Genomic DNA, 19,985 nt, shown 5'->3' with positions numbered 1-19,985 from the left:
AACCTGTCTCTGATACCATTTATTATGAACCCACTAGGTAGAACTCACCTTTGAAAACTGGCTTACAAGGGAATGGTGCCTAGATGCTTATAAACCATCAACTAATCTCATACTTAGTTGATGTGAAATCGTAACATAGTGACGTTGCAATAGCTACACGGTGGAACGGCTACCTGGTCATGGTGGTTAAGTGTGGTTGCGGCATAAGAGAAAAAATAGAGTGAGAGGGAGAGAAAATACGGGCAGGGCTTCGGTCTTCTGAATGAGTTGGGCTTCGGGCTTGGGCCTAACTTGTAAAAGTTTTGGTCAAGACGAACCTCCTACCTAATCATAGTATTAAGAGGCCCACCAAGATATAAAAATGGATAATAATAGCATTAAAAGAACCCCTAATAAATTAATATAGGCGTAAAAATAATAATATTAAAATGTTGACAAAGAAACCACAGAAAACAGCTAAACAATATTTATAATCGATCAATCTAATTACATAGTATAAGATCCAAGCATACTTATATGTATTTTAACTAATTTACAGTGTAAAAAAGTTTTTTGCTTTATTTAATTTAAAAAAAAAAATTAAGATCACTTTCTGAAAGTTTCTAGAATGTGATCAGGTCTTTTTTTAATCTGATGGTCTAAGATACTTTTTGTTGATTGTGGGTGCTTAATATAATTTTACCTGATTGGAAGAATTTGTAAATGTAGTAATATTTGATTTGGAACACATCTAAGTGTTACTTGGGCTGGACCCATCGGGTTTTTCATAAGGTTTTGAATTTTTTTATTTTTTTTTTATTTTTGAATGGAGCATACTCATCTCATTAAGAAATCGAAGTTACAAATGTGACTTATCGATACAAGAAATTCCAATACACAGAAAATCCAGTTATAAGCCAACTAACTCAACAGATCTGTAGCTTCCCCACATACAAATACAATTGCGGTAGACATTGTCTTAACTTCTAATCAAACTTTCTCGAACCAGAGAAAGCGCTCTGTAAAAACAGAACTTAAAGGTCCTCTCTATCTTCCCAGGGAAGAAGAGTACGGGACACTGCTATGGACATCAAATCCAAAGCCTATTCCTATTTTATTATAACTAAAACTAACAAACTACTATAAAAAAAACTACAATAACAACTACAAGACCACAAGCTCTGATGAGACCTCAGACGACACGCCCACCGCAAGCATTGTCATTTCGAGCTCTGGTGGAGCGAGCACCCAACGTACATACAGACCACAACAGCCCGGCCGTATAACCACCGGCCGTAGCATCGCCCACCACTCTCGAAAGCCTTGCCCCGGATTACGTCCGATCTAAAGGTCCAAACCTCACTCGGGTCAACAAAAGCAACACCAACATAAGAAAACAAGACAAGCTACAAAAAACTGAAACGGACAACAACATAGAAACGAAACAAAAGACAGTATAAAAAAACAAAATGGATGAATAGTACACATTTGGTTGGCAATATTTCGTGCAGGACTGTTCACGTTGGGAGGAAAGCCGATGGTCAGACTTGGAAGACCTGGAGCCAGCGGTTCCACAGCAACCGAGCGTGGTGTCGGTAGAGGGTTCCTCGGTGGCGCGTGAGGGCCACGCGCCAACGCTGTCCGGATTTTCGTCCCGCGCGTGCGATCTACGCGCCACTCCGATGGACGCCGGATTTGGAGGTTTTGAAGATCGGCGGCTGGGCTTCACACCGGTGGGGCGCGTGTAGAGAACTGGTGGCCGGAAAAGCTCGAACGGCGATCCTCCCTTATTTGGCCTAAAAACACAAAGAAAAATAAAAACACTACACAGAAGTTAATAACTAGACAGAGAAGAGGGAGAGGGCAAGGGGGCGAGGAGCCGAAGCTCCCACCCCCTTTCAGCAGATCTTGAGGTTTTGGACAATTAAGGGGTTTTTTATTCGGAGCTAGAGAGAAAATGGAAAAGCTTCTTTGGTTCAATCTTTTACAAAGTGTTTAGACCTTTTGAATTTTTTTATTGGTACTAAAGTTTTAAATTTCAAAGTGATAAATATTGATGTCAAGGACGTTTTTTATTAAATTTGAAAGCTAACGATTTTATTTTATAAGGGGGTGGTGGGTTTGAGTCCATGTTTTCCATTTAAGAAATTGCGCTATATGCCATCATGCTCTTGGTAATTTTGAAAGCTAACGATTGAGATTGAAATCAATACATCTAAAAAAAAATATTATCCTAATAAATCAAAGAGGATGCCGATCACCCCCAAATTTATCAAACTTCAAAAGGAACTTTTTTCTTTGGATTTAGATTCCACTTTCTATAACTTAGTTAGTGGTCTTGGCCATTGGCCACCCATAAAATTATCTGAAAAGACCATTTTTTGGGGAAAAGTATAGTATTTTGGTCACATGACACATGAAAGTGATAAGAAAATTGGGTGGGTATGAAACGAAAGGTCAATAACTCTCGGTCACACTCTTTGGATAAGAAGCAAATCTGTAAACCACAATTCTATTGGACCTTACATCCTAAACTGGGTTCCACATCTATAATTCCAGTACCTTCTCCTTGCAGCCAACCCTTGGAATCCCTCTCTCTTTCTTCTGAACTTTGAGCTTTTCTCAGCCATCCGAGTCCTCTCCATTTACTTTACTCCCTCAAGATCAGGGAAACTAAAGCCAACCAGATCAAACATCAATGGCAGCAACAATGGCCATGCTCAATGCCAAGTGCTTGATTACCAGCTCCAACAAAATGGCTGCCAACCCAACCAAACCAGCCTCCTACACAAAACCCAACACCCTCCTCTCCATTCAAAACCTCCCAAAGGGTCTTACCTCCTCTAAATCTGTTGAAAGTCTCAACTTGTCAACTTCTCTAACAAGTTCTGCCATTGCTGGAGCCATCTTTTCAACCCTAAGCTTTTGTGACACAGCCATGGCTGCCCAACAAATTGCTGACATAGCCGAGGGCGACAACCGTGGGCTAGCACTGTTGCTCCCCATTGTTCCAGCGGTGGCGTGGGTGCTCTTCAACATCCTACAACCAGCGCTTAACCAAATCAACCGCATGCGCAGCAACCAGGGACTGATCGTCGGGCTCGGGTTAGGGCTCGGAGGGTTGGCCGCATCTGGGTTCATGTCAACACCCCATGCATCAGCCGGTGAAATTGCTATGATTGCTGAGGCAGCTCCCTCGAGCGACAGCAGAGGACAGCTTCTTCTGATCGTTGTTGCTCCGGCTATTCTCTGGGTCATCTACAATATTCTTCAACCAGCCTTGAACCAGATCAACAAGATGAGGTCTGATTGATTATTATAATGATTTGTGGGTAGTAAATGGTGCAAATAACTTGTAATTGTCCCTTTTGTTAAATGAACTTTTTTGCTCTTTGTTTCATCTTTTTATTTTTATTTTTTTTAATTAAGCAACTCGATCGCTTTTTATTTGGTTGGTCTCTAGCTACATGCTGTGGTTGCATCTGTCATAACTTTCGTGGTTACTCTGTACGTCTGGTAAGAGTAGTAGATCGATGCAAATGCAATGTACATATAGCCATTAAGCTCTTGTGTTGATGGAAAATTCAAAGATGAAAGGGGTTCTAAACTGCACGTATTTTATGTGTAAATTTCTTGCTCGGAAAAAATAGGGTGAACTTTTTTAAAATTTAAGAACGATGCAAAGGGAATGATTTTTTTTAATAGTTGGTTAATTTATCTTCCTTTTTTTTTTCTCATTTCTTGTTTTATTTTAATTTTGTTTTCTATTTTTTACGTTTTATATGTTGTTTTATTTAATTAATTTATTTGTTCGGCACATTGTCTTTGTTTTATTTTCTACTTTTATTTTTATTTTTACGTTTTTTAAAAAAGAAAGCTTTTTAGTATTTTTTCTCTTTTATTTTCTTTTTATTTTTTAATTATTTTTGTAGTTGCAATTATTTTTTGGTTAGATCTATTAATGGAAACATGACGAATGGGCTAATTGATAAAATTATCAAGCCCATAGAGTATAATGATAAAATTAAAAGTTTAATAAATAAAAAGATAATCATAAAAGATTCAGGGACCGTTTTGCATTTAACACTCCAAAAACTTTGAAATCAAATTCTCATTCAATTCTTTAAATAAAATAAAAGGTACGTTAAGAATTTATTGAAGTAATGTTTGTTGGTTTCTAAATTAACTGGCCAAAGTCCAAGAAAAAAATGGGAAATGTTTTGGCATTTTTATTTTTATTTTTGAAAACAAACATTGCTTCATTCAATATCAATAAGTTGATACAATGAAAATCTTATACACCAAAACACATACAAGCCTTAAATATTACATAGCAGAACATCCCTCCACATCCACTACTAGACAATTTAAAATAAGCGTGCATTTTGAGCCAAGGTATGCTACCTCATTTCCTTGTTGACCAACATGAAGAATATGAAAAGACTAGAAATGAGATAACAAAGTTTGAATCTCTTGAATCATAGGGTAACAAATGAATCTCCCTTAAGGATCAAGTGGGAGATCCCCCATCTGATGAATTATCCGTAAAGCCCTTGAGGCAGCAAGCACCTCAATATCCACCACTATATAAATGCCTTATTCCTTCCTCGACATGGCCATAATCATACTACCATTTTCATCCTACAAGACTACACCCACCCCATATTGATGCAATTGACTAAAAACAACCCCATCAAAGTTCAATTTCCACTTCCCACATGGTGGAGGCTTCCAACACAGTGTAGATAACCGCTTATTGACTTGCTGACATTGACGAACCAACTGATAACTTTCAACATAGGCAAAACAGTTTCCCACAGCATCAAAAACAGAAACTTCACTATGCTAGAAAATTCGTAGATTCCTAAACTTCCATATACCCAAGCAATTATCACAAACCGAGAAAAAATATTGAGATCATGAAGTTGCATCACTGCCCAAACCGAGTATGTAAGTCCAACAGAATCATATCCCTCTCAAAGTATTTGGCTCAGATTTTAGAAATTCTAGGACATTTACATACAACATGGAGAATATCTTTATTAGCCTCATGACAGAAATCACATAATATACCAGAAGCCAGTATCTTGCGATGAGAAAGTTGGCTCTTTGTGGGTAAACTGTCATTACCAGCCATCCATAGAAAATTCTTAACTTTATTTGGTAGTTGTAGATGCCAGCCATTTTTTTCAAAACAATCTATGTGAAATATCATGTAATCTAGTTCTAGCTTCATTCACATATCTTAAATGAAGAATTAAATGATAATCTGATTTTACACTGAACGGGCCATTACATGTACAACATACTAGCTTATCAACATTCCAATGAGTAAATAAAGGGATATTAAGTATGTCTGAAGCCTCAAAATGAAGGAATAAATGATTCACAAACTCTGAATTCCATCTACCAAGCTGAGAAGTATCTATTAATTCATGAACATGTGCATCAGTAGCAAGAACATTGCATCCAGCAATTTCTTTCCTATTTGGTGAGTTTGGCAGCCAATTATCTGACCAAATACAAATCTGGTCCCCTCGTGCAATATGCCACAAACAGCCAAATTGAACCACAAATTTAGATTCACTAATACTATGCCACACATAAGAAGGATTATAGCCCATAATTGACGATAAAAAATCACAATTCAAGAAGTATTTGGCCTTAAAAACAGCATAGAAGAGAGAATTCTGGTGTTGTTGCAGTCGCCAGCCTTGCTTGGCCAAGAGTGCCAAGTTAAACACCTCCAAATCCCGAAATCCTAACCCACCAGAAAATTTTGAACAGCAAATATGCTTCCAACTCACCCTTCTTTCATGATCTTTTGTGTAACGACCCAGCACAATAATTCTAAGGTTGGAATATTGATAATTTTTCTTTGGCCTAAATTATATATTTAATGGGCCATATTGGATAAGCTCATGAGGAATAAATTATTGAGGTTGTTTTGGAGTTTTAATTAGACTTAATAACTAGGTTAAATTTCATTTATTATTTAGTGAACAAGTTAGAGTCCTTTTAAAATTTAAAGATCGACCATTAGAAATTTATTTCAATATAAAATAATCACTAATTGAAGTTCCCTACGGAGTCTCAGTCACTACTAATCCTACATTGAAAAAACTATTAGATCATGTTTTTAAATTCAAACTATCTCATTGAATGATCACAATCGAGTCCAACTTTAACTCGTTGGCACCCTTTCCCAAACCAAATCAAACAAGCCAAGCACTTCTCCATCCTTAAATTCTTATCCTCTGGCTATCCCAAGTACACAAAAATTCCGAATCATAGTCAATGAGTGATTTTGAGTTGAACTCGTTCAACCAATTTCTTCCATCTATATATCTCCTTCCTCTGAGATCTCAAAAGACAACAACAACCAACTCCCTCAGCAAAAACAAGACCCTTACCTCACCAGAAACCGTTATAGAAATTGCCGACTTTGACTTCGGCCACCTAGACCTAGCACTTTGCGCCACTTCCTTTTGTGAGTCTCTATCCCGCTGGAGTCGTCGATTTGAATTCTAGTCGTCGCTCAGTCCTTCTGATATGAACCCGTGGGAATAGAATCCCTTGAACCCACAATCAATTTGAAAATTCACCCAAGAAAGCCAAAATCAAGCCAATAGAAAATTTAGACCCGTTGAGGAACTCGTTTCAAGAACCTAGATTATATGAAAATCTAGATCTATTGAAGAAGCTGTCTCAAGAACCTAAATTATAAGGAAGAACGCCACAAAAGTTGTGATTTACTTTTAATAAGTTCAAAAGTTCATTAAAAAACAAAAGGAGATAAACTCAACTCACAATGAATAAATTCATCAAATTTCATAAACCTGATTAAAATGAGATTACAAAGAGTATTTAAACCAAAACATAATTAAAAAACCCTAGCCAAAATAAAGCCATTTCTTCCAAAAATACTCCTGAATGAATAGTGTCGTGACTACAGTAACTCGACTACAGTAACTTCTTGAAACCTTAGTTCAACAAAATAAAACAAATGTGGGCCAAGCATCCTCAAGTCCAATTATTCTAGGCGAATTCCTATAACTAATCAAGTAAGCACATTTAATGAAATAAATAAGTCCAAGGCCTTCAATCACATAAACATAATAATAGGCCCTAATTTATGTTGCACTCTTACATAACTTGTATCACGTGGATGATCATTGGATCTCCTTGTTTCAAGCCCATCTTGAATATTTGGCTCTTGCTAGACTCGTCCCAAATGGATTGCACCAATCATTGCATTGCTTCCATGTAATTCTTAGCTCTCGATCTTGTGATTGCCCCATCTGAAACTTGCAAAGATTACTTTGGTGTCCATCATTCCCCCTCTCCTCGAAAGGATTTGACCTCAAATCTCCACCTGCATCAAATGGAAAAATATCAGAAACATTGAAAGTAACAGAAATATGATAATTACATGGAAGATCCACTTGATATGAATTTTCATTAATTTTTTCAAGAATTTCAAAAAGTTCATCCAAGTTACTCATGTCATCAACAAGCAAAAGCATCAAAGCTAAAGGAGTCAGTGGATTAAAACCATAAACAACTTCAAAAGAAGAATAAGAAATAGTAGTATACAGTCCTATTATATGCAAACTCTAATAAGAGCAAATGATATTCCCACAAACGTTCATGCAACAAGTCAATGAATGGCAAATGATACTCACACAAACATTCATGAAACACATTTAGTCTTCCTTGCACTAAAATGACCACTCCAATTACATGCAAATTCAATGAATGACAAGCAATATTCCCACCCATAGTCACACAATACGCTTAAAATCTTTTTTACACCATAATGACCCAACAAACCACATCTATGCACTAGCATCTCACGCATAAGACTAGTAGGCTCACAGCGTTTATTCTCGTTAAACAAATACCAATCTAGTCTATAGCACTTACCAAATAATGCCTTCTCACACGCTCTATACACACTAACAAAGACATCATCATTAGCATGCAATTCCTTATCATATTCAAATCTAAAAAGCATTGCATCTAAAATGAAGACAATGACATATCTTCTTACTAAAGCATCAACCACATGTTTCTTTCCTTGTGTGTATTTGATTACAGTAGGAAAGGTATAAATGAATTCCTCCCATTTGGCATGCATTCTATTCAACTTACCTTGTCCCTTCAAGTACTTCAAGGACTCATGTTCCTCAAAGAAAGGTCAGGTAGGAATTGTTGCACCCGGCACAAAGTCAATGTAATGCTCTATCTTAATAGATGACAATCCACTAAACACACTACTAGAAATCATGACCTCATATTCCTGCAACAAATAGACAAAAACACAAGGCAATGGTTTGTCAAGTTCACTAGTAGTAAAATTTACCTTAGCATAAAAACTCACTTTTTTCTTTGTTTTTCTCTCATTTTCTTCACTCTTTTTTCTTTTCACTCTTTATTATTTTCACTCTCTTTTTTTCTTTCACTATTTTTTTTCTTTTCACTCTCTTTTTTTCTTTCACTATTTTTTTTCTTTTCACTCTCTTTTTTTCTTTCACTCTCCTTTTCATCTACATTTTTTGAACTCTAGGCCTCACAAGTGTTTTTCAACTCATTCTCTCTTTTCAATTTCACTTGATCTTCATACACTTGTCTTCGAGTCAATGATACAAGAGTAATGGTCTTATTGTCTTTTACCAAAGTATACCTATTCTTGAATCCATCATGAATCACTTTCTATCACATTGCCACGACATTCCCAACAAAAAATAGCCAACATGCTTAGGCACTACATCACAAAGCATTTCATCCATGTATTTCTCAATTGAAAAAGAAACTAACACTTGTCTATTTACCCTAACCTCCCAACAATCATTCAACCATTGCAACTTGTATGGTGTTTCAAGGTAGGCAAATTCAATTTCTCAATTAAAATAGTGCTAGCAATATTAGTGCAACTTCCCCCATCAATGATCATACTACATACCTTGTTGTTGATGTGGTATCTAGTATGGAAAATGTTCTCTCTCTGCTACTCCATATCATCCACCTTGATTTGTGTATTGAGAGCACGTCTCGCAACAAGAGATTCACCTCTCACGGGGTACTCCACTCCGTCATCATTACTAGTATCAACCAACTTGGGCATCTCCTCACTATCACCCTCACTCTCAGTCATCACCTCTCCATTGTCACACATAATCATCACCCTCATATTTGGACATTGAGATGCGATGTGCCCTAAACCCAAACACTTAAAACATTTAATATCTCTATTTTGTGAAGGTTTGTGATATGAACTAGCGGGAATGAAATCCCTTGAACCCACAATCAATTTGAAAACTCCCCAAAAAAGCCAAAATCAAGTCAATGGATGGAGAATCTAGATCCGATGAGAACTCGTTTGAAGAACCTAGATTATATTAAAATCTAGACCCGTTGAATAACCCGTCTCAAGAACCCAGATTACAAAGGAGGAACGCCACAAAATTTGTGATTTACCTTTGATAAGTTCAAAAGTTCAATATAGAACAAAAGGAGTAAAACTCAACTCACAATGAATAAATTCTTCAAATTTCATAAACTTGTTAAAATGAGGCTACAAAGAGTATTTAAACCAAAACCTAATTAAAACCTGATATGAACCCATGAGAATGAATTCCCTTGAACCCACAATCAATTTGAAAACTCTGCAAGAAAGCCAAAATTAAGTTAAGGATGGAGAATCTAGACCCGATGAGAACTCGTTTCAAGAACCTAGATTATATTAAAATCTAGACCCATTGAAGAACCAGTCTCAAGAACCCAGATTACAAAGGAGGAACGCCACAAATGTTGTGATTTACCTTTGATAAGTTCAAGAGTTCAATCAAGAACAAGAGGAGAAAACTCAACTCACAAATAAAATTCAATATTGTCTAACCCCTCAAATGAGGCTACAAAGAGTTTTTAAACCCAAACCTAATCAAAACTCTAGCCAAAATAAAGCCCCTTTTACCCAAAATTACCCTTGATGAACAGTACCGGCTACAGTACGCGCAGCTACAGTAACCCCTACAATAAATTGATGAAACCCTAGTTCCTAAAAAGTAACTTTCCAAATAAGCCCTTGGCCAAAATATAAGGCCTTCCCAAAAACATAGTTCATAAGAAATAAGACATGTGAGCCAAGCATCTTCAAACCCACTTATTCTAAACTAATAAAATAAATCATTTAACCAAATTGGAAGCCTCCAATAACAATAGGCTGTATCTCTAAGTCATGTCTTCCACAGCTTGAATCAAGCGGATCAAAACTGGTTCTTCTTCTTTCAGACTCATCTTGAGTGTTGGGCTCTTGCTGACTTCATCCAAAGTGGATTGCACCAATCCTTGCATTGCTTCCTTGATCTTCTTGGCCTTACTCCTATGAGACATCGTAATGTGCTCTACAAAAAGAATGTTAGTGGAAAACCTCACACACTCCCTTACATGTTTACACTCGAATAATGGCACTTCACTCGTGTTTCACTCTTAATTGGCTTTTTCTCGATAATAGTCTCACACTCTCTTACCTTTTACCTCAAGAGTTTTCCCACTCAAGTTCTCTAAGAACTAATTGAACTTAATCAAGACAATGATTTATCCCAACTAGTAATTAGGTCCAAGAAAACAAGTACAAGCGAAACACGGAAGGAATAAATACGACACAAGAATCAAGAAAGTTTTACGAATGAAAGAGTAACCTATAAGACAAGATACCAACTTTAATGATGTATGTAGCCCCTTTGATGATAAGGTTAAATCAACAAATTTATTTCTTTCTCTTCTTTGTAACAATGTAGCAACTTTTGAATATGCTACCTTTTCTCTTCCTCTTCTTTTTTTTTTTCGGCTTTTATTTTATTTTATTTCCATTTATTTTATTTTATTTTATTTTCTCTTCTTTTCTCTAATTCAATCACAAACAACAATATTCAATTGTGAAAATCAAGCAATTGAATTCAAGCATACAAGAATTGACAATGAAGTAGAAGAGAATCAATGGAACGGCACTCCAAGCAATTGATAAACTTTAGAGATGCAAGAAATCCTAGAAATTTGAAACCCTAGGTGATGCAAATTTCAGCCAAATCCAAAACCCTAACTGTAAAAGATCAGAATAATGAAAAATGTTTGGAAAGTATTTCTTCGATATTTACTTTCATTATGTACAGACTATTTAAAGGAAAACTTATGCATAACAGATGCCTAGAATTGTGCTTAACAGATGCTGTGAGTCATGCCTATGAGTTACAAATTTCAAATTTAAAAACAACTAAATTTTAGGCTCCAGGATTGACAGCTTCTCCTAATTGTTTGCCTCATTCTTCTGCATGCAAGTGTTGTAGTTAGCATGATCCTCGACACGCCCCCGCAATCTCAAGGGAAGGTCGCAAACATTGAGATTGGATCGAATTGTTGTAAACCGACTAGTAGACAAAAGGCTTGGTAAGTAAGTCTGCAATTTGATCTTTAGTAGACAGAAACTTGACTTGTAGCTTTCCAGTTTTGACAAGATCACGAACAAAGTGAAAGTCTATCTCAATGTGTTTCGTCCGAGCATGAAAAATAGGATTCGCAGAAAGGTAGGTAGCGCCGATATTGTCACACCAAATAATGGGTTGCTGTGTAGTTTGAAGACCAAGTTCTGTTGAGAGTTTTTGCAGCCACTGTAGTTCGGCTGCAGCATTGGCAAGTGCTTTATACTCAGCCTCCGTGCTGCTTCGAGCGACTGTAGCTTGTTGCTTACAACTCCATGAAATTAAGCTTGATCCGAGATAAATGCAGTAGGCACCAACTGATCGACGATCGTCTAGATCTCCTGCCCAGTCACTATCAGCAAATGCCTAAAAATTTAAGGAAGATGAATTTGGCAAGAATAACCCAAATGAGATTGTATTTTTTAAGTAGCGCAAGATGCGCTTTATAGCTTGCCAATGAGAATCTTTGGGATTATGCATAAATTTGCTAACACGATGGACTGCAAATGCTATATCCGGACGAGTGAATGAGAGGTAATGAAGACTTCCTACAATGCTTCTGAAGAGAGTCGGATCAGCACAGTCAAGGCTATCTTGCTGAGACAGTTTAGTGGATGTCGCCATTGGAGTTGTACATGGTTTGGCCTTGTCCATACCAGATCGTATCAAAATATCAGTGACATATTGGCGTTGTGATAGGTACAGTCCATTGTTACAATGTAATGCTTCCACACCAAGGAAAAAATTTAATTGGCCAAGATCCTTGATGGCAAAGTCTGAATGAAGACTTTCAATGACTTCAGTGATAGCTTTAGTAGATGAGCCCGTGATGATGAGATCATCAACATAAATGAGTATGAAGATAATGATGGGCTCCTTACGGTAAATGAACAAGGATACATCCGATTTGCTACCAGTAAAGCCATAAGTTATCAACTTGTCTGTAAGTCGAGAAAACCAAGCACGAGGAGCTTGACGAATACCATATAATGAGCGACGAAGGTGACAGACATGGTGTGGAAATTGAGGATGTTGATATCCAGGGGGCTGAAGCATAAAGACATTCTCCTGCAAATGTCCATGAAGAAACGCATTTTGCACATCAATTTGATGCATTGGCCAGTTATAAAAGACAGCAATGGTGAGTACCATTCGAACTGTTGCTGGTTTAATAACGGGGCTATAAGTTTCGGTAAAATCAAGCCCTTGTTGCTGGTGAAAGCCCTTAGCTACCAGCCTTGCTTTATAGCGTTCAACAGTGCCGTCAGCCCGTCTCTTGATGCGGTAGACCCACTTACAGCCAATAACATTGGTATTGGATGATGGTGGAACTAGAGTCCAAGTCCCATTCCGTAGAAGGGCATCAAATTCAGCATCCATAGCAGTCCTCCACTCACTATTTTTAGAAGCTTCAGTGTAGCAAGTTGGTTCATTGTGAAGAGCTTTAGTTGCAGCAAGGAGAGCACGTGGAAGGGGGTATCGAATTGAACCATCAAGAGGCCTCTTAGGACGGTGAATGCCATTTTTAGATCGAGTAACCATGCTGTGGCAGTTTGTTGAACCAGGAGGTTCTTGTTGAGTAGGTAGTTCAGCTGAACTATCAATGTGCGAATCAGATATGGCTGCCAAAGTAGGAAGTTCACTTCCTGTTCCTACATAATGATGAGCTTGAGACAAAGAAACTGGTGAGTCAATATTAGTAACAGGATGAGATACTTGAACAGGTTCTTCATTTGGACAGATTTGCAGAATTTGAAGAGAGGTGGTAGAAGACATATTTGGTGGAGGAGAAGGTGGTTGTGGGGACTGAAATGGAAAGCTGTTTTCATCAAAAATGACATGGCGAGAAACATAGACCTTTCCTGTTGAAGCATCTAAACACTTGTATCCATGATGGTTTAAACTATAACCGAGAAAAATGCATGTTTTCGATCGAAAATCCAGTTTATGCTTATTAAATGGGCGTAAGTGAGGCCAGCAAGCACAACCAAATGTTTTGAGAAAATGATAATCTGGTTTTTGTTTGTAGACAACCTCATAGGGGGATTTGTTTTGTAAAATCGGTGTGGGAAGCCTATTTATTAAATAAGCAGCAGTAATAAAGGCGTCTTCCCAGAAAATTTGAGGTAGTTTAGAGTGGGATAGAAGAGTTAAACCAACTTCAACTATTTGTCTATGCCTGCGTTCTATGGCACCCATTTGTTGGTGTGTATGTGGGCATGTAATACGATGGTGAATACCAACTTGTTTGAAAAAGTTTGAAATTCTTCGATATTCCCCTCCCCAATCTGATTGAATGGACTTAATTTTAGTGTCAAAGTGTCGCTCAACATAAGCTTTGAATTGTAAAAAAATGTTTTCAACATCTGATTTTAGTTTTATTGGAAAAAGCCATAAGAACTTAGTGCAATCATCAAGAAAACTGACGTAGTAGCGGGCACCAGTAGTAGAGACAGTAGAAGCTGGTCCCCATACATCTAAATAGATTAAATCCAAAGGAAAGTTAGATTTTAAATGACTTGTTATAAAAGGCAAGTTACAACTTTTTGCTGATTGACAATCAGAACACACAGTGTTTTTTGTTTGCTTCAACAGGAATGGAAAACTTAGAAACAGCACGTAGAACTACAGGGGTCGAAGCATGACCCAACCGTTTATGCCATAGACTGAGTGGTAGGCGGACAGCAGTGAAAGCATGATATGGTGCAGGATTTGCGCAAGCAGAGAAAGAGTAGAGACCATTTTTAAGAGGGCCGTGGTGAAGGACGTTCCCCGAGTAATCCTTGATAAGAAAAAAATTCTCGTGAAACTCAAAATAAACATTGTTATCTTTACAGAATTGATGGACAGATAGTAGGTTTTTTTGAATTTCAGGAACAAGAAGAATTTCTTGGAGTAGAAAATATTTAGAAGTAGTGGAGAGAGTAGAAGAACCAGTTTTAGTAATTCTCAAACCTGCACCATTACCAACTTGTATTTGTTCTGTGCCATCATAATCATCATTGCGCAGGGTCAGGTTGGTCATCTCATTTGTGAGATGATGTGTGGCTCCCGTATCTGGATGCCAATCATGAACCGTAGATTGATTGTTGGCTGCAACCATAGCCTGCATTTGTCTATTAGCAGGTGGATCAGTGAAGGAAATATCGAACCTATGATAACACTTCTTGGCAGTGTGTCCTGGTTTGTCACACAATTGACAATGAGTGGTCTCCCGATTAAACTGCCCTTTATTGACATGATAAGAGGTGGAGTTAGGAGAGCCACCACGATAGGTATTACGCCCCCGCCCTCGAAAGCCTCCATGACCTCGAGGTGTATAAGACGTTTGCTGGCGAGTAGATAGATTAGCAGAACCATTGAAAATGAGAGAGGCAGAATTATTTGCAGCAAGCCGAGACTCAGTTGTTAACAATAAGGAATAGAGTTCCTCTAATGTGACATAGTCCTTTCTAGCAGTGACAGTAGTGACCAACGAGTCATAGTCATGACCAAGGCCAGCAAGAAGATATGTGATCACATCATCACATGACAAAGTTTGGCCTGCAATTGCCAATTCATCAGTGATCTTCTTTACACTGAAAAAATAATCAGTGGCTGTTTGAGAACCTTTGCGTATAGTGGAAAGTTGAGATCGAAGATGGACAGCACGAGCTTTTGATTGAGAAGCAAAGGTTTGTGCAAGAGCATGCCAGACATTATAGGAGGTATGCTGAGATGAAATCTGAGCCACAATGGGCTCGGTGAGTGTGGACATAAGAGCACTTAGGATGAGAGCATCTTGACGAATCCACTGAGCATGCGTAGGATTAGGAGAGTAGGAAACAGAGTTATCAGTGGAAGAGGTGGTAGGAAGAGTTGCAGAGGGTTTGGGAATGGTTCCATCAACGGGAACCAAATAAATCAAGGCCAAGAAGATAAGGGACTATTTGAGCTTTCCATGTAGTGTAGTTATCTTTGGTTAATTTGTGGATATTGATAGCAGGCGGGGTAATAAAAGTGGGAAGAGTAGGAGAAGAGGAAGAAGCCATCGTAGATGTTAGTCGACTGGTTTAGTCTGATACCATATAAAGATCAGAATAATGAAAAATGTTTGGAAAGTATTTCTTCGATATTTACTTTCATTATGTACAGACTATTTAAAGGAAAACTTATGCATAACAGATGCCTAGAATTGTGCTTAACAGATGCTGATGGGAACCATGATGGGCCTAGTCTTAAAGATCACGGAGACAATGCAAGGATTGATGCAATCCACTTGGGACGAGTTTAGCAAGAGCCCAACATTCAAGATGAGGCTTGAAGGATGAAGATCTAATTTTAATTCATTTGATCAGCTATGGAAGATGGCAACAACAAGACTTAAAGGCTTTGGACTCTTGAAGGGTTACAACTTATTTAATTCATTTAAAAAACTTATTTTATTAGTTTAGAATAATTGAGTTTATTATGGGAAGTACTTAAGGGGGCCTATGCAAGGGTATGTTGGGAAAGTTATTATTTTATTGAACTAGGGTTAGGGTTACTGTAGCCGAGTTACTGTAGCACCGTACTGTAGCCGCGGCACTGTTCACTCAGGGGTATTTTTGGAAGATGGGGTTTTATTTTATCTAGGGTTTTAATTAGGTTTTGCTTTAAATACTCTATGTAGCCTCATTCTAATCAGTTTATGAAGTTTATGAAATTTGATGAATTTATTCATTGTGAGTTGAGTTTTACTCCTCTTGTTCTTAATTGAACTTTTGAACTTATCAAAGGTAAATCACAACCTTTGTGGCGTTCCTCCTTTGTAATCTGGGTTCTTGAGACGGGTTCTTCAACGGGTCTAGATTTTAATATAATCTAGGTTCTTGAAACAAGTTCTCATCGGGTCTAGATTCTCCATCCATAGACTTGATTTTGGCTTTCTTGGGAAGTTTTCAAATTGACTGTGGTTTCAAGGGATTCCTTTCCCGCGGGTTCATATCATTTGGTATTCAGAGCAAGGTTTCCAATCAGGTCTGATTCTATCTTTTAATTCTAGCATCCTCAAATTTAATTCTAGGACTTCATTGTTCTAGGCTTGCCAAAAAAATAGAAACAAAAAGTAGGCTGCCGAAATTCTTAGGATTTTGGGTTTGGCTGAAATTTGCATCACCTAGGGTTTCAATATTCTAGGGTTTCCTATATCTCTAAGTCTGTCAATTGCTTGGAGTGTCGTTCCATTGATTCTCTTCTACTTCATTGTCCATGCTTGTGTGTTTGAATTCAATTGGTTGGTTTTCACAACTGACTATTGCTGTTTGTGGATGAATTAGAGAAAAGAAAAGAAAGGAAAAGAAAAGAAAAGAAAAGAAAGGAAAGGAAAAGAAAAGAAAAGAAAATTCGAAAAAAAAAGAAAAGAAAATTCGAAAAAAAAAAAACGAAAAAAAAAAAGAAGGGGATGAAGAAAAGAGAAGGTAGCATATTCAAAGTTGCTACATAGTTACAACAAAGAGAAAGAAAGAAATTTGTTGATTAAACCTTATGATCAAAGGGGCTGCTGCATACATCACTCAAGTTGGTATATTGTCTTATTGTTAGTCTTTCATTCGTATAACTTCATTGATTCTCGTGTCATTTTTATTCCTTCATGTTTCTCTTGTTCTTGTTTCCTGGATCTAATTACTAGTTGGGATAATACAAGGTTGTATTGTCTTGATTTAGTTCAACTAGTTCTTAATGAACTTGAGTGGGAAAACTCTTGAGGTAAAAGGCAAGAGAGTGTGAGATTATTATCGAGTAAAAAGCCAATTCAGAGTTACACACGAGTGGAGTGTCATTATTTGAGTGTAAACACGTAAGGGAGTGTGTGAGGTTTTTCACTAACATTCTTTTTGTGCAGCACATTATGATGTCTCATAGGAGTGACTCATCACCAAAGGAGATGGTAGATAACACATCCTTTGTGTTGCAAGTCATGCAACAACAGTTTGAGAAGTTGAACTTAGTGTTGGGTGAAGTGAGGGATAGGATGGATCATCAAGATGTGGTAATTAGAAATCTTCATGGCAGGAGAGATAGGAGGCGTCCCGAGTTTAGTGTTGAAAATGGGTATGAGAATGAAGAGTATGGTGATTCTCTTGTTACTAGGCATGCACTCAATACAAAAATTAAGATGGATGATATAGAGCAGAAGAGTGAGAATATTTTTCATACTAGATGCCACATCAACAACAAGGTATGTAGTATGATCATTGATTTGAGGAGTTGTATTAATTTAGCTAGCACTACTTTAGTTGAGAAATTAAATTTACGTACCTTGAAACACCCTAAACCATACATGTTGCACTGGTTGAGTGATTGTGGGGAGGTTAGGGTAAATAAGCAAGTGCTAGTTTCTTTTTCAATTGGGAAATACCAGGATATGGTGCTTTGTGATGTAGTGCCTATGCATGCTAGTCATATTTTGTTGGGGAAGCCATGGCAGTATGATAGGAACGTGATCCATGATGGGTTAAGGAACATGTACAGTTTTGAAAAAGATAGAAAAACAATCAAACTTGCTCCTTTAACTCCAACACAGGTCCATGGGGATCAATTGAAGCTGAAATGTGAGGTTGCTCAAAACAGAAAGAGTGAAAATGAGAGTGATAAAAAAAGAAAGAGTAAAAGTGAGAGTGATCAAAAAAGAAAAAGTGAAAAGGAGATTGAGCAAACAAGGAAGAGTGAAAGTGAGAATGAGCTGAAAAGCAAGAGTGAAGGTGAGAGTGAAAGTGAAAGTGAGATTGAGCTGAAAAGCAAGAGTGAATGTGAGATTGAGAAGAAAAGAAATAGTGAGACCGAAATGGAGAAAGAGAGAAAAATGAGAGAGAAAAAAGAAGAGGGTGAGACTAAGACCTCAAGCAAAAGAGAGAATGAGTTGAAAAATAATTATGAGGTCGAGAGTACAAAAAAAGATGAAGAAAAGGAGAGTGACAGAAAAAAAGAGAGTGAAAATAAAAAAGAGTGTGAAAGGGAAAAAGAGAGTGAAAAAGAAAAAGAGAGTGGAAAGAAAAGAGAGTGTGAAGAAAGTGAGAGAAAAACAAAGAGAAAAGCGAGTTTTTATGCTAAGGCGAGTCTTAATCCTAACGTACTTGACGTATGTTTGCCTAGTATTGTTGTCTCTTTGTTGCAGGGATATGAGGTCGTGTTTCCAAGTGGTGTATTTAGTGGATTGCCACCTAATAGGGAGATAGAGCACTACATTGATTTTGTGCCAAGTGCGACAATTCCTAACCGACCTTTCTTGGAAAAACATGAGTCATTGACACATTTAAAGGGACAAGGTAAGTTGTTGACTAGAATGCATGCTAAGCGGGAGGATTGTGTTCAGACTTTTCCTCATGTATTCAAATACACACAAGGTATGAAAAATTTTGTGGTTGATACTTTAGCAAGAAGGTATGTGGCGCCCCCGACCCCCATGTAAGGAAAACACGGGAATCGAGACGCCGGGATGATGACAACACGGTCACACATCCCAACGAAAGTGCCAAGTGTGTGTACATGCAACGGTGTACAACAACAACGCAGCGGATTAGTCAACTAAGTACCAGAATTAAAATACAAGTAAACATCAGTAAAGTTTTAAAAGTAGTTATACAGTCATCCAAAATAAAGTTAACACATATCCTAAAAATACAGAGGGTAAAATAAGATAACAATAAACAGTGATCCCAGATCACTCCTCGGGCGGAGCCGTCTCCTCAGGCTCACCCTCCTCCTCATCTGCATCAAAATCTGCGTTACCACAGAATGGTACCGCAGGTAAGTATAACCCAAAAATAATCTCAGGAATAGAATGCATTTAATACAACTAACATGCATGCATATGAAGAAATATGCATTTTCCTCAAAATATCATTTTCCCCGAAAATGATAATTTTCCAACACACGCCAAAAATCCCATTTGGCCCAAAAATAATCCGTAAAACATTTTCCCAGAAAATGATTTACACAAAATCCAACTCACACTATTTTCCCAGAAAATAGTCCATTTAATCCGTCAATACCCTATGCACCATGGCCTCCCCTAGGGACCATCCGCACGTCCTGGCTTCTGATGCTTCCGCGCCCAGCGCGTATGGCGAGACTGCGATGCCCAGTTCCGCGCCCAGCGCGTACATGGCCAGACATCCTCTAGTCCCCGCCAGCAGAAGGACCACGGAGTCGGCACGAATCTCTCGTCCGATCCCATTGTCGCCCAGCGACAATCCAGGGGACGTTACTCAGTTTATTCCGCTCCCGAGTAACCAGAGGAGCTCCACCGAGATAATGCCCCATCTCGGCTTGGGGTCGTGATACGCACGCACCCAAATTCCATTCTCACATGAAAACCCAGTTTTCATAAACACATGAACATGAATGCAATACACGAAAACCCAGTTTTCCTTTACAAACATGATCATGCATGAAATAATGATATGCACATGTACCAACACAAATCCACATTCCTCAATAACCAATAACCAATCCAATCAAACCAACCCAAACAACTCCAATCATAAATCCATCCGACCCCCGTAC

General features: G+C 37.9%; 1 protein-coding gene across 1 annotated transcript; it reads left to right on the top strand.

Moving 5' to 3' along the window:
* The first annotated feature begins 2,335 nt into the window (after positions 1 to 2,335).
* LOC108987180 (photosystem II core complex proteins psbY, chloroplastic) lies at positions 2,336 to 3,542 on the top strand. Its single transcript, XM_018960060.2, has one exon. It carries the CDS (start codon positions 2,678 to 2,680, stop codon positions 3,290 to 3,292), a length of 615 nt encoding a protein of 204 aa, XP_018815605.1. The 5' UTR covers positions 2,336 to 2,677; the 3' UTR covers positions 3,293 to 3,542.
* The last annotated feature ends 16,443 nt before the right edge of the window (positions 3,543 to 19,985 follow it).

The sequence above is a fragment of the Juglans regia genome, chromosome 2 (genome assembly GCF_001411555.2).
Source record: "Juglans regia cultivar Chandler chromosome 2, Walnut 2.0, whole genome shotgun sequence".
In the NCBI taxonomy this organism is placed as follows: Eukaryota; Viridiplantae; Streptophyta; class Magnoliopsida; order Fagales; family Juglandaceae; genus Juglans; species Juglans regia.
The sequence above is the reverse complement of the archived record's forward strand: the minus strand, read 5'-3'. Positions and strand labels throughout refer to the sequence as shown.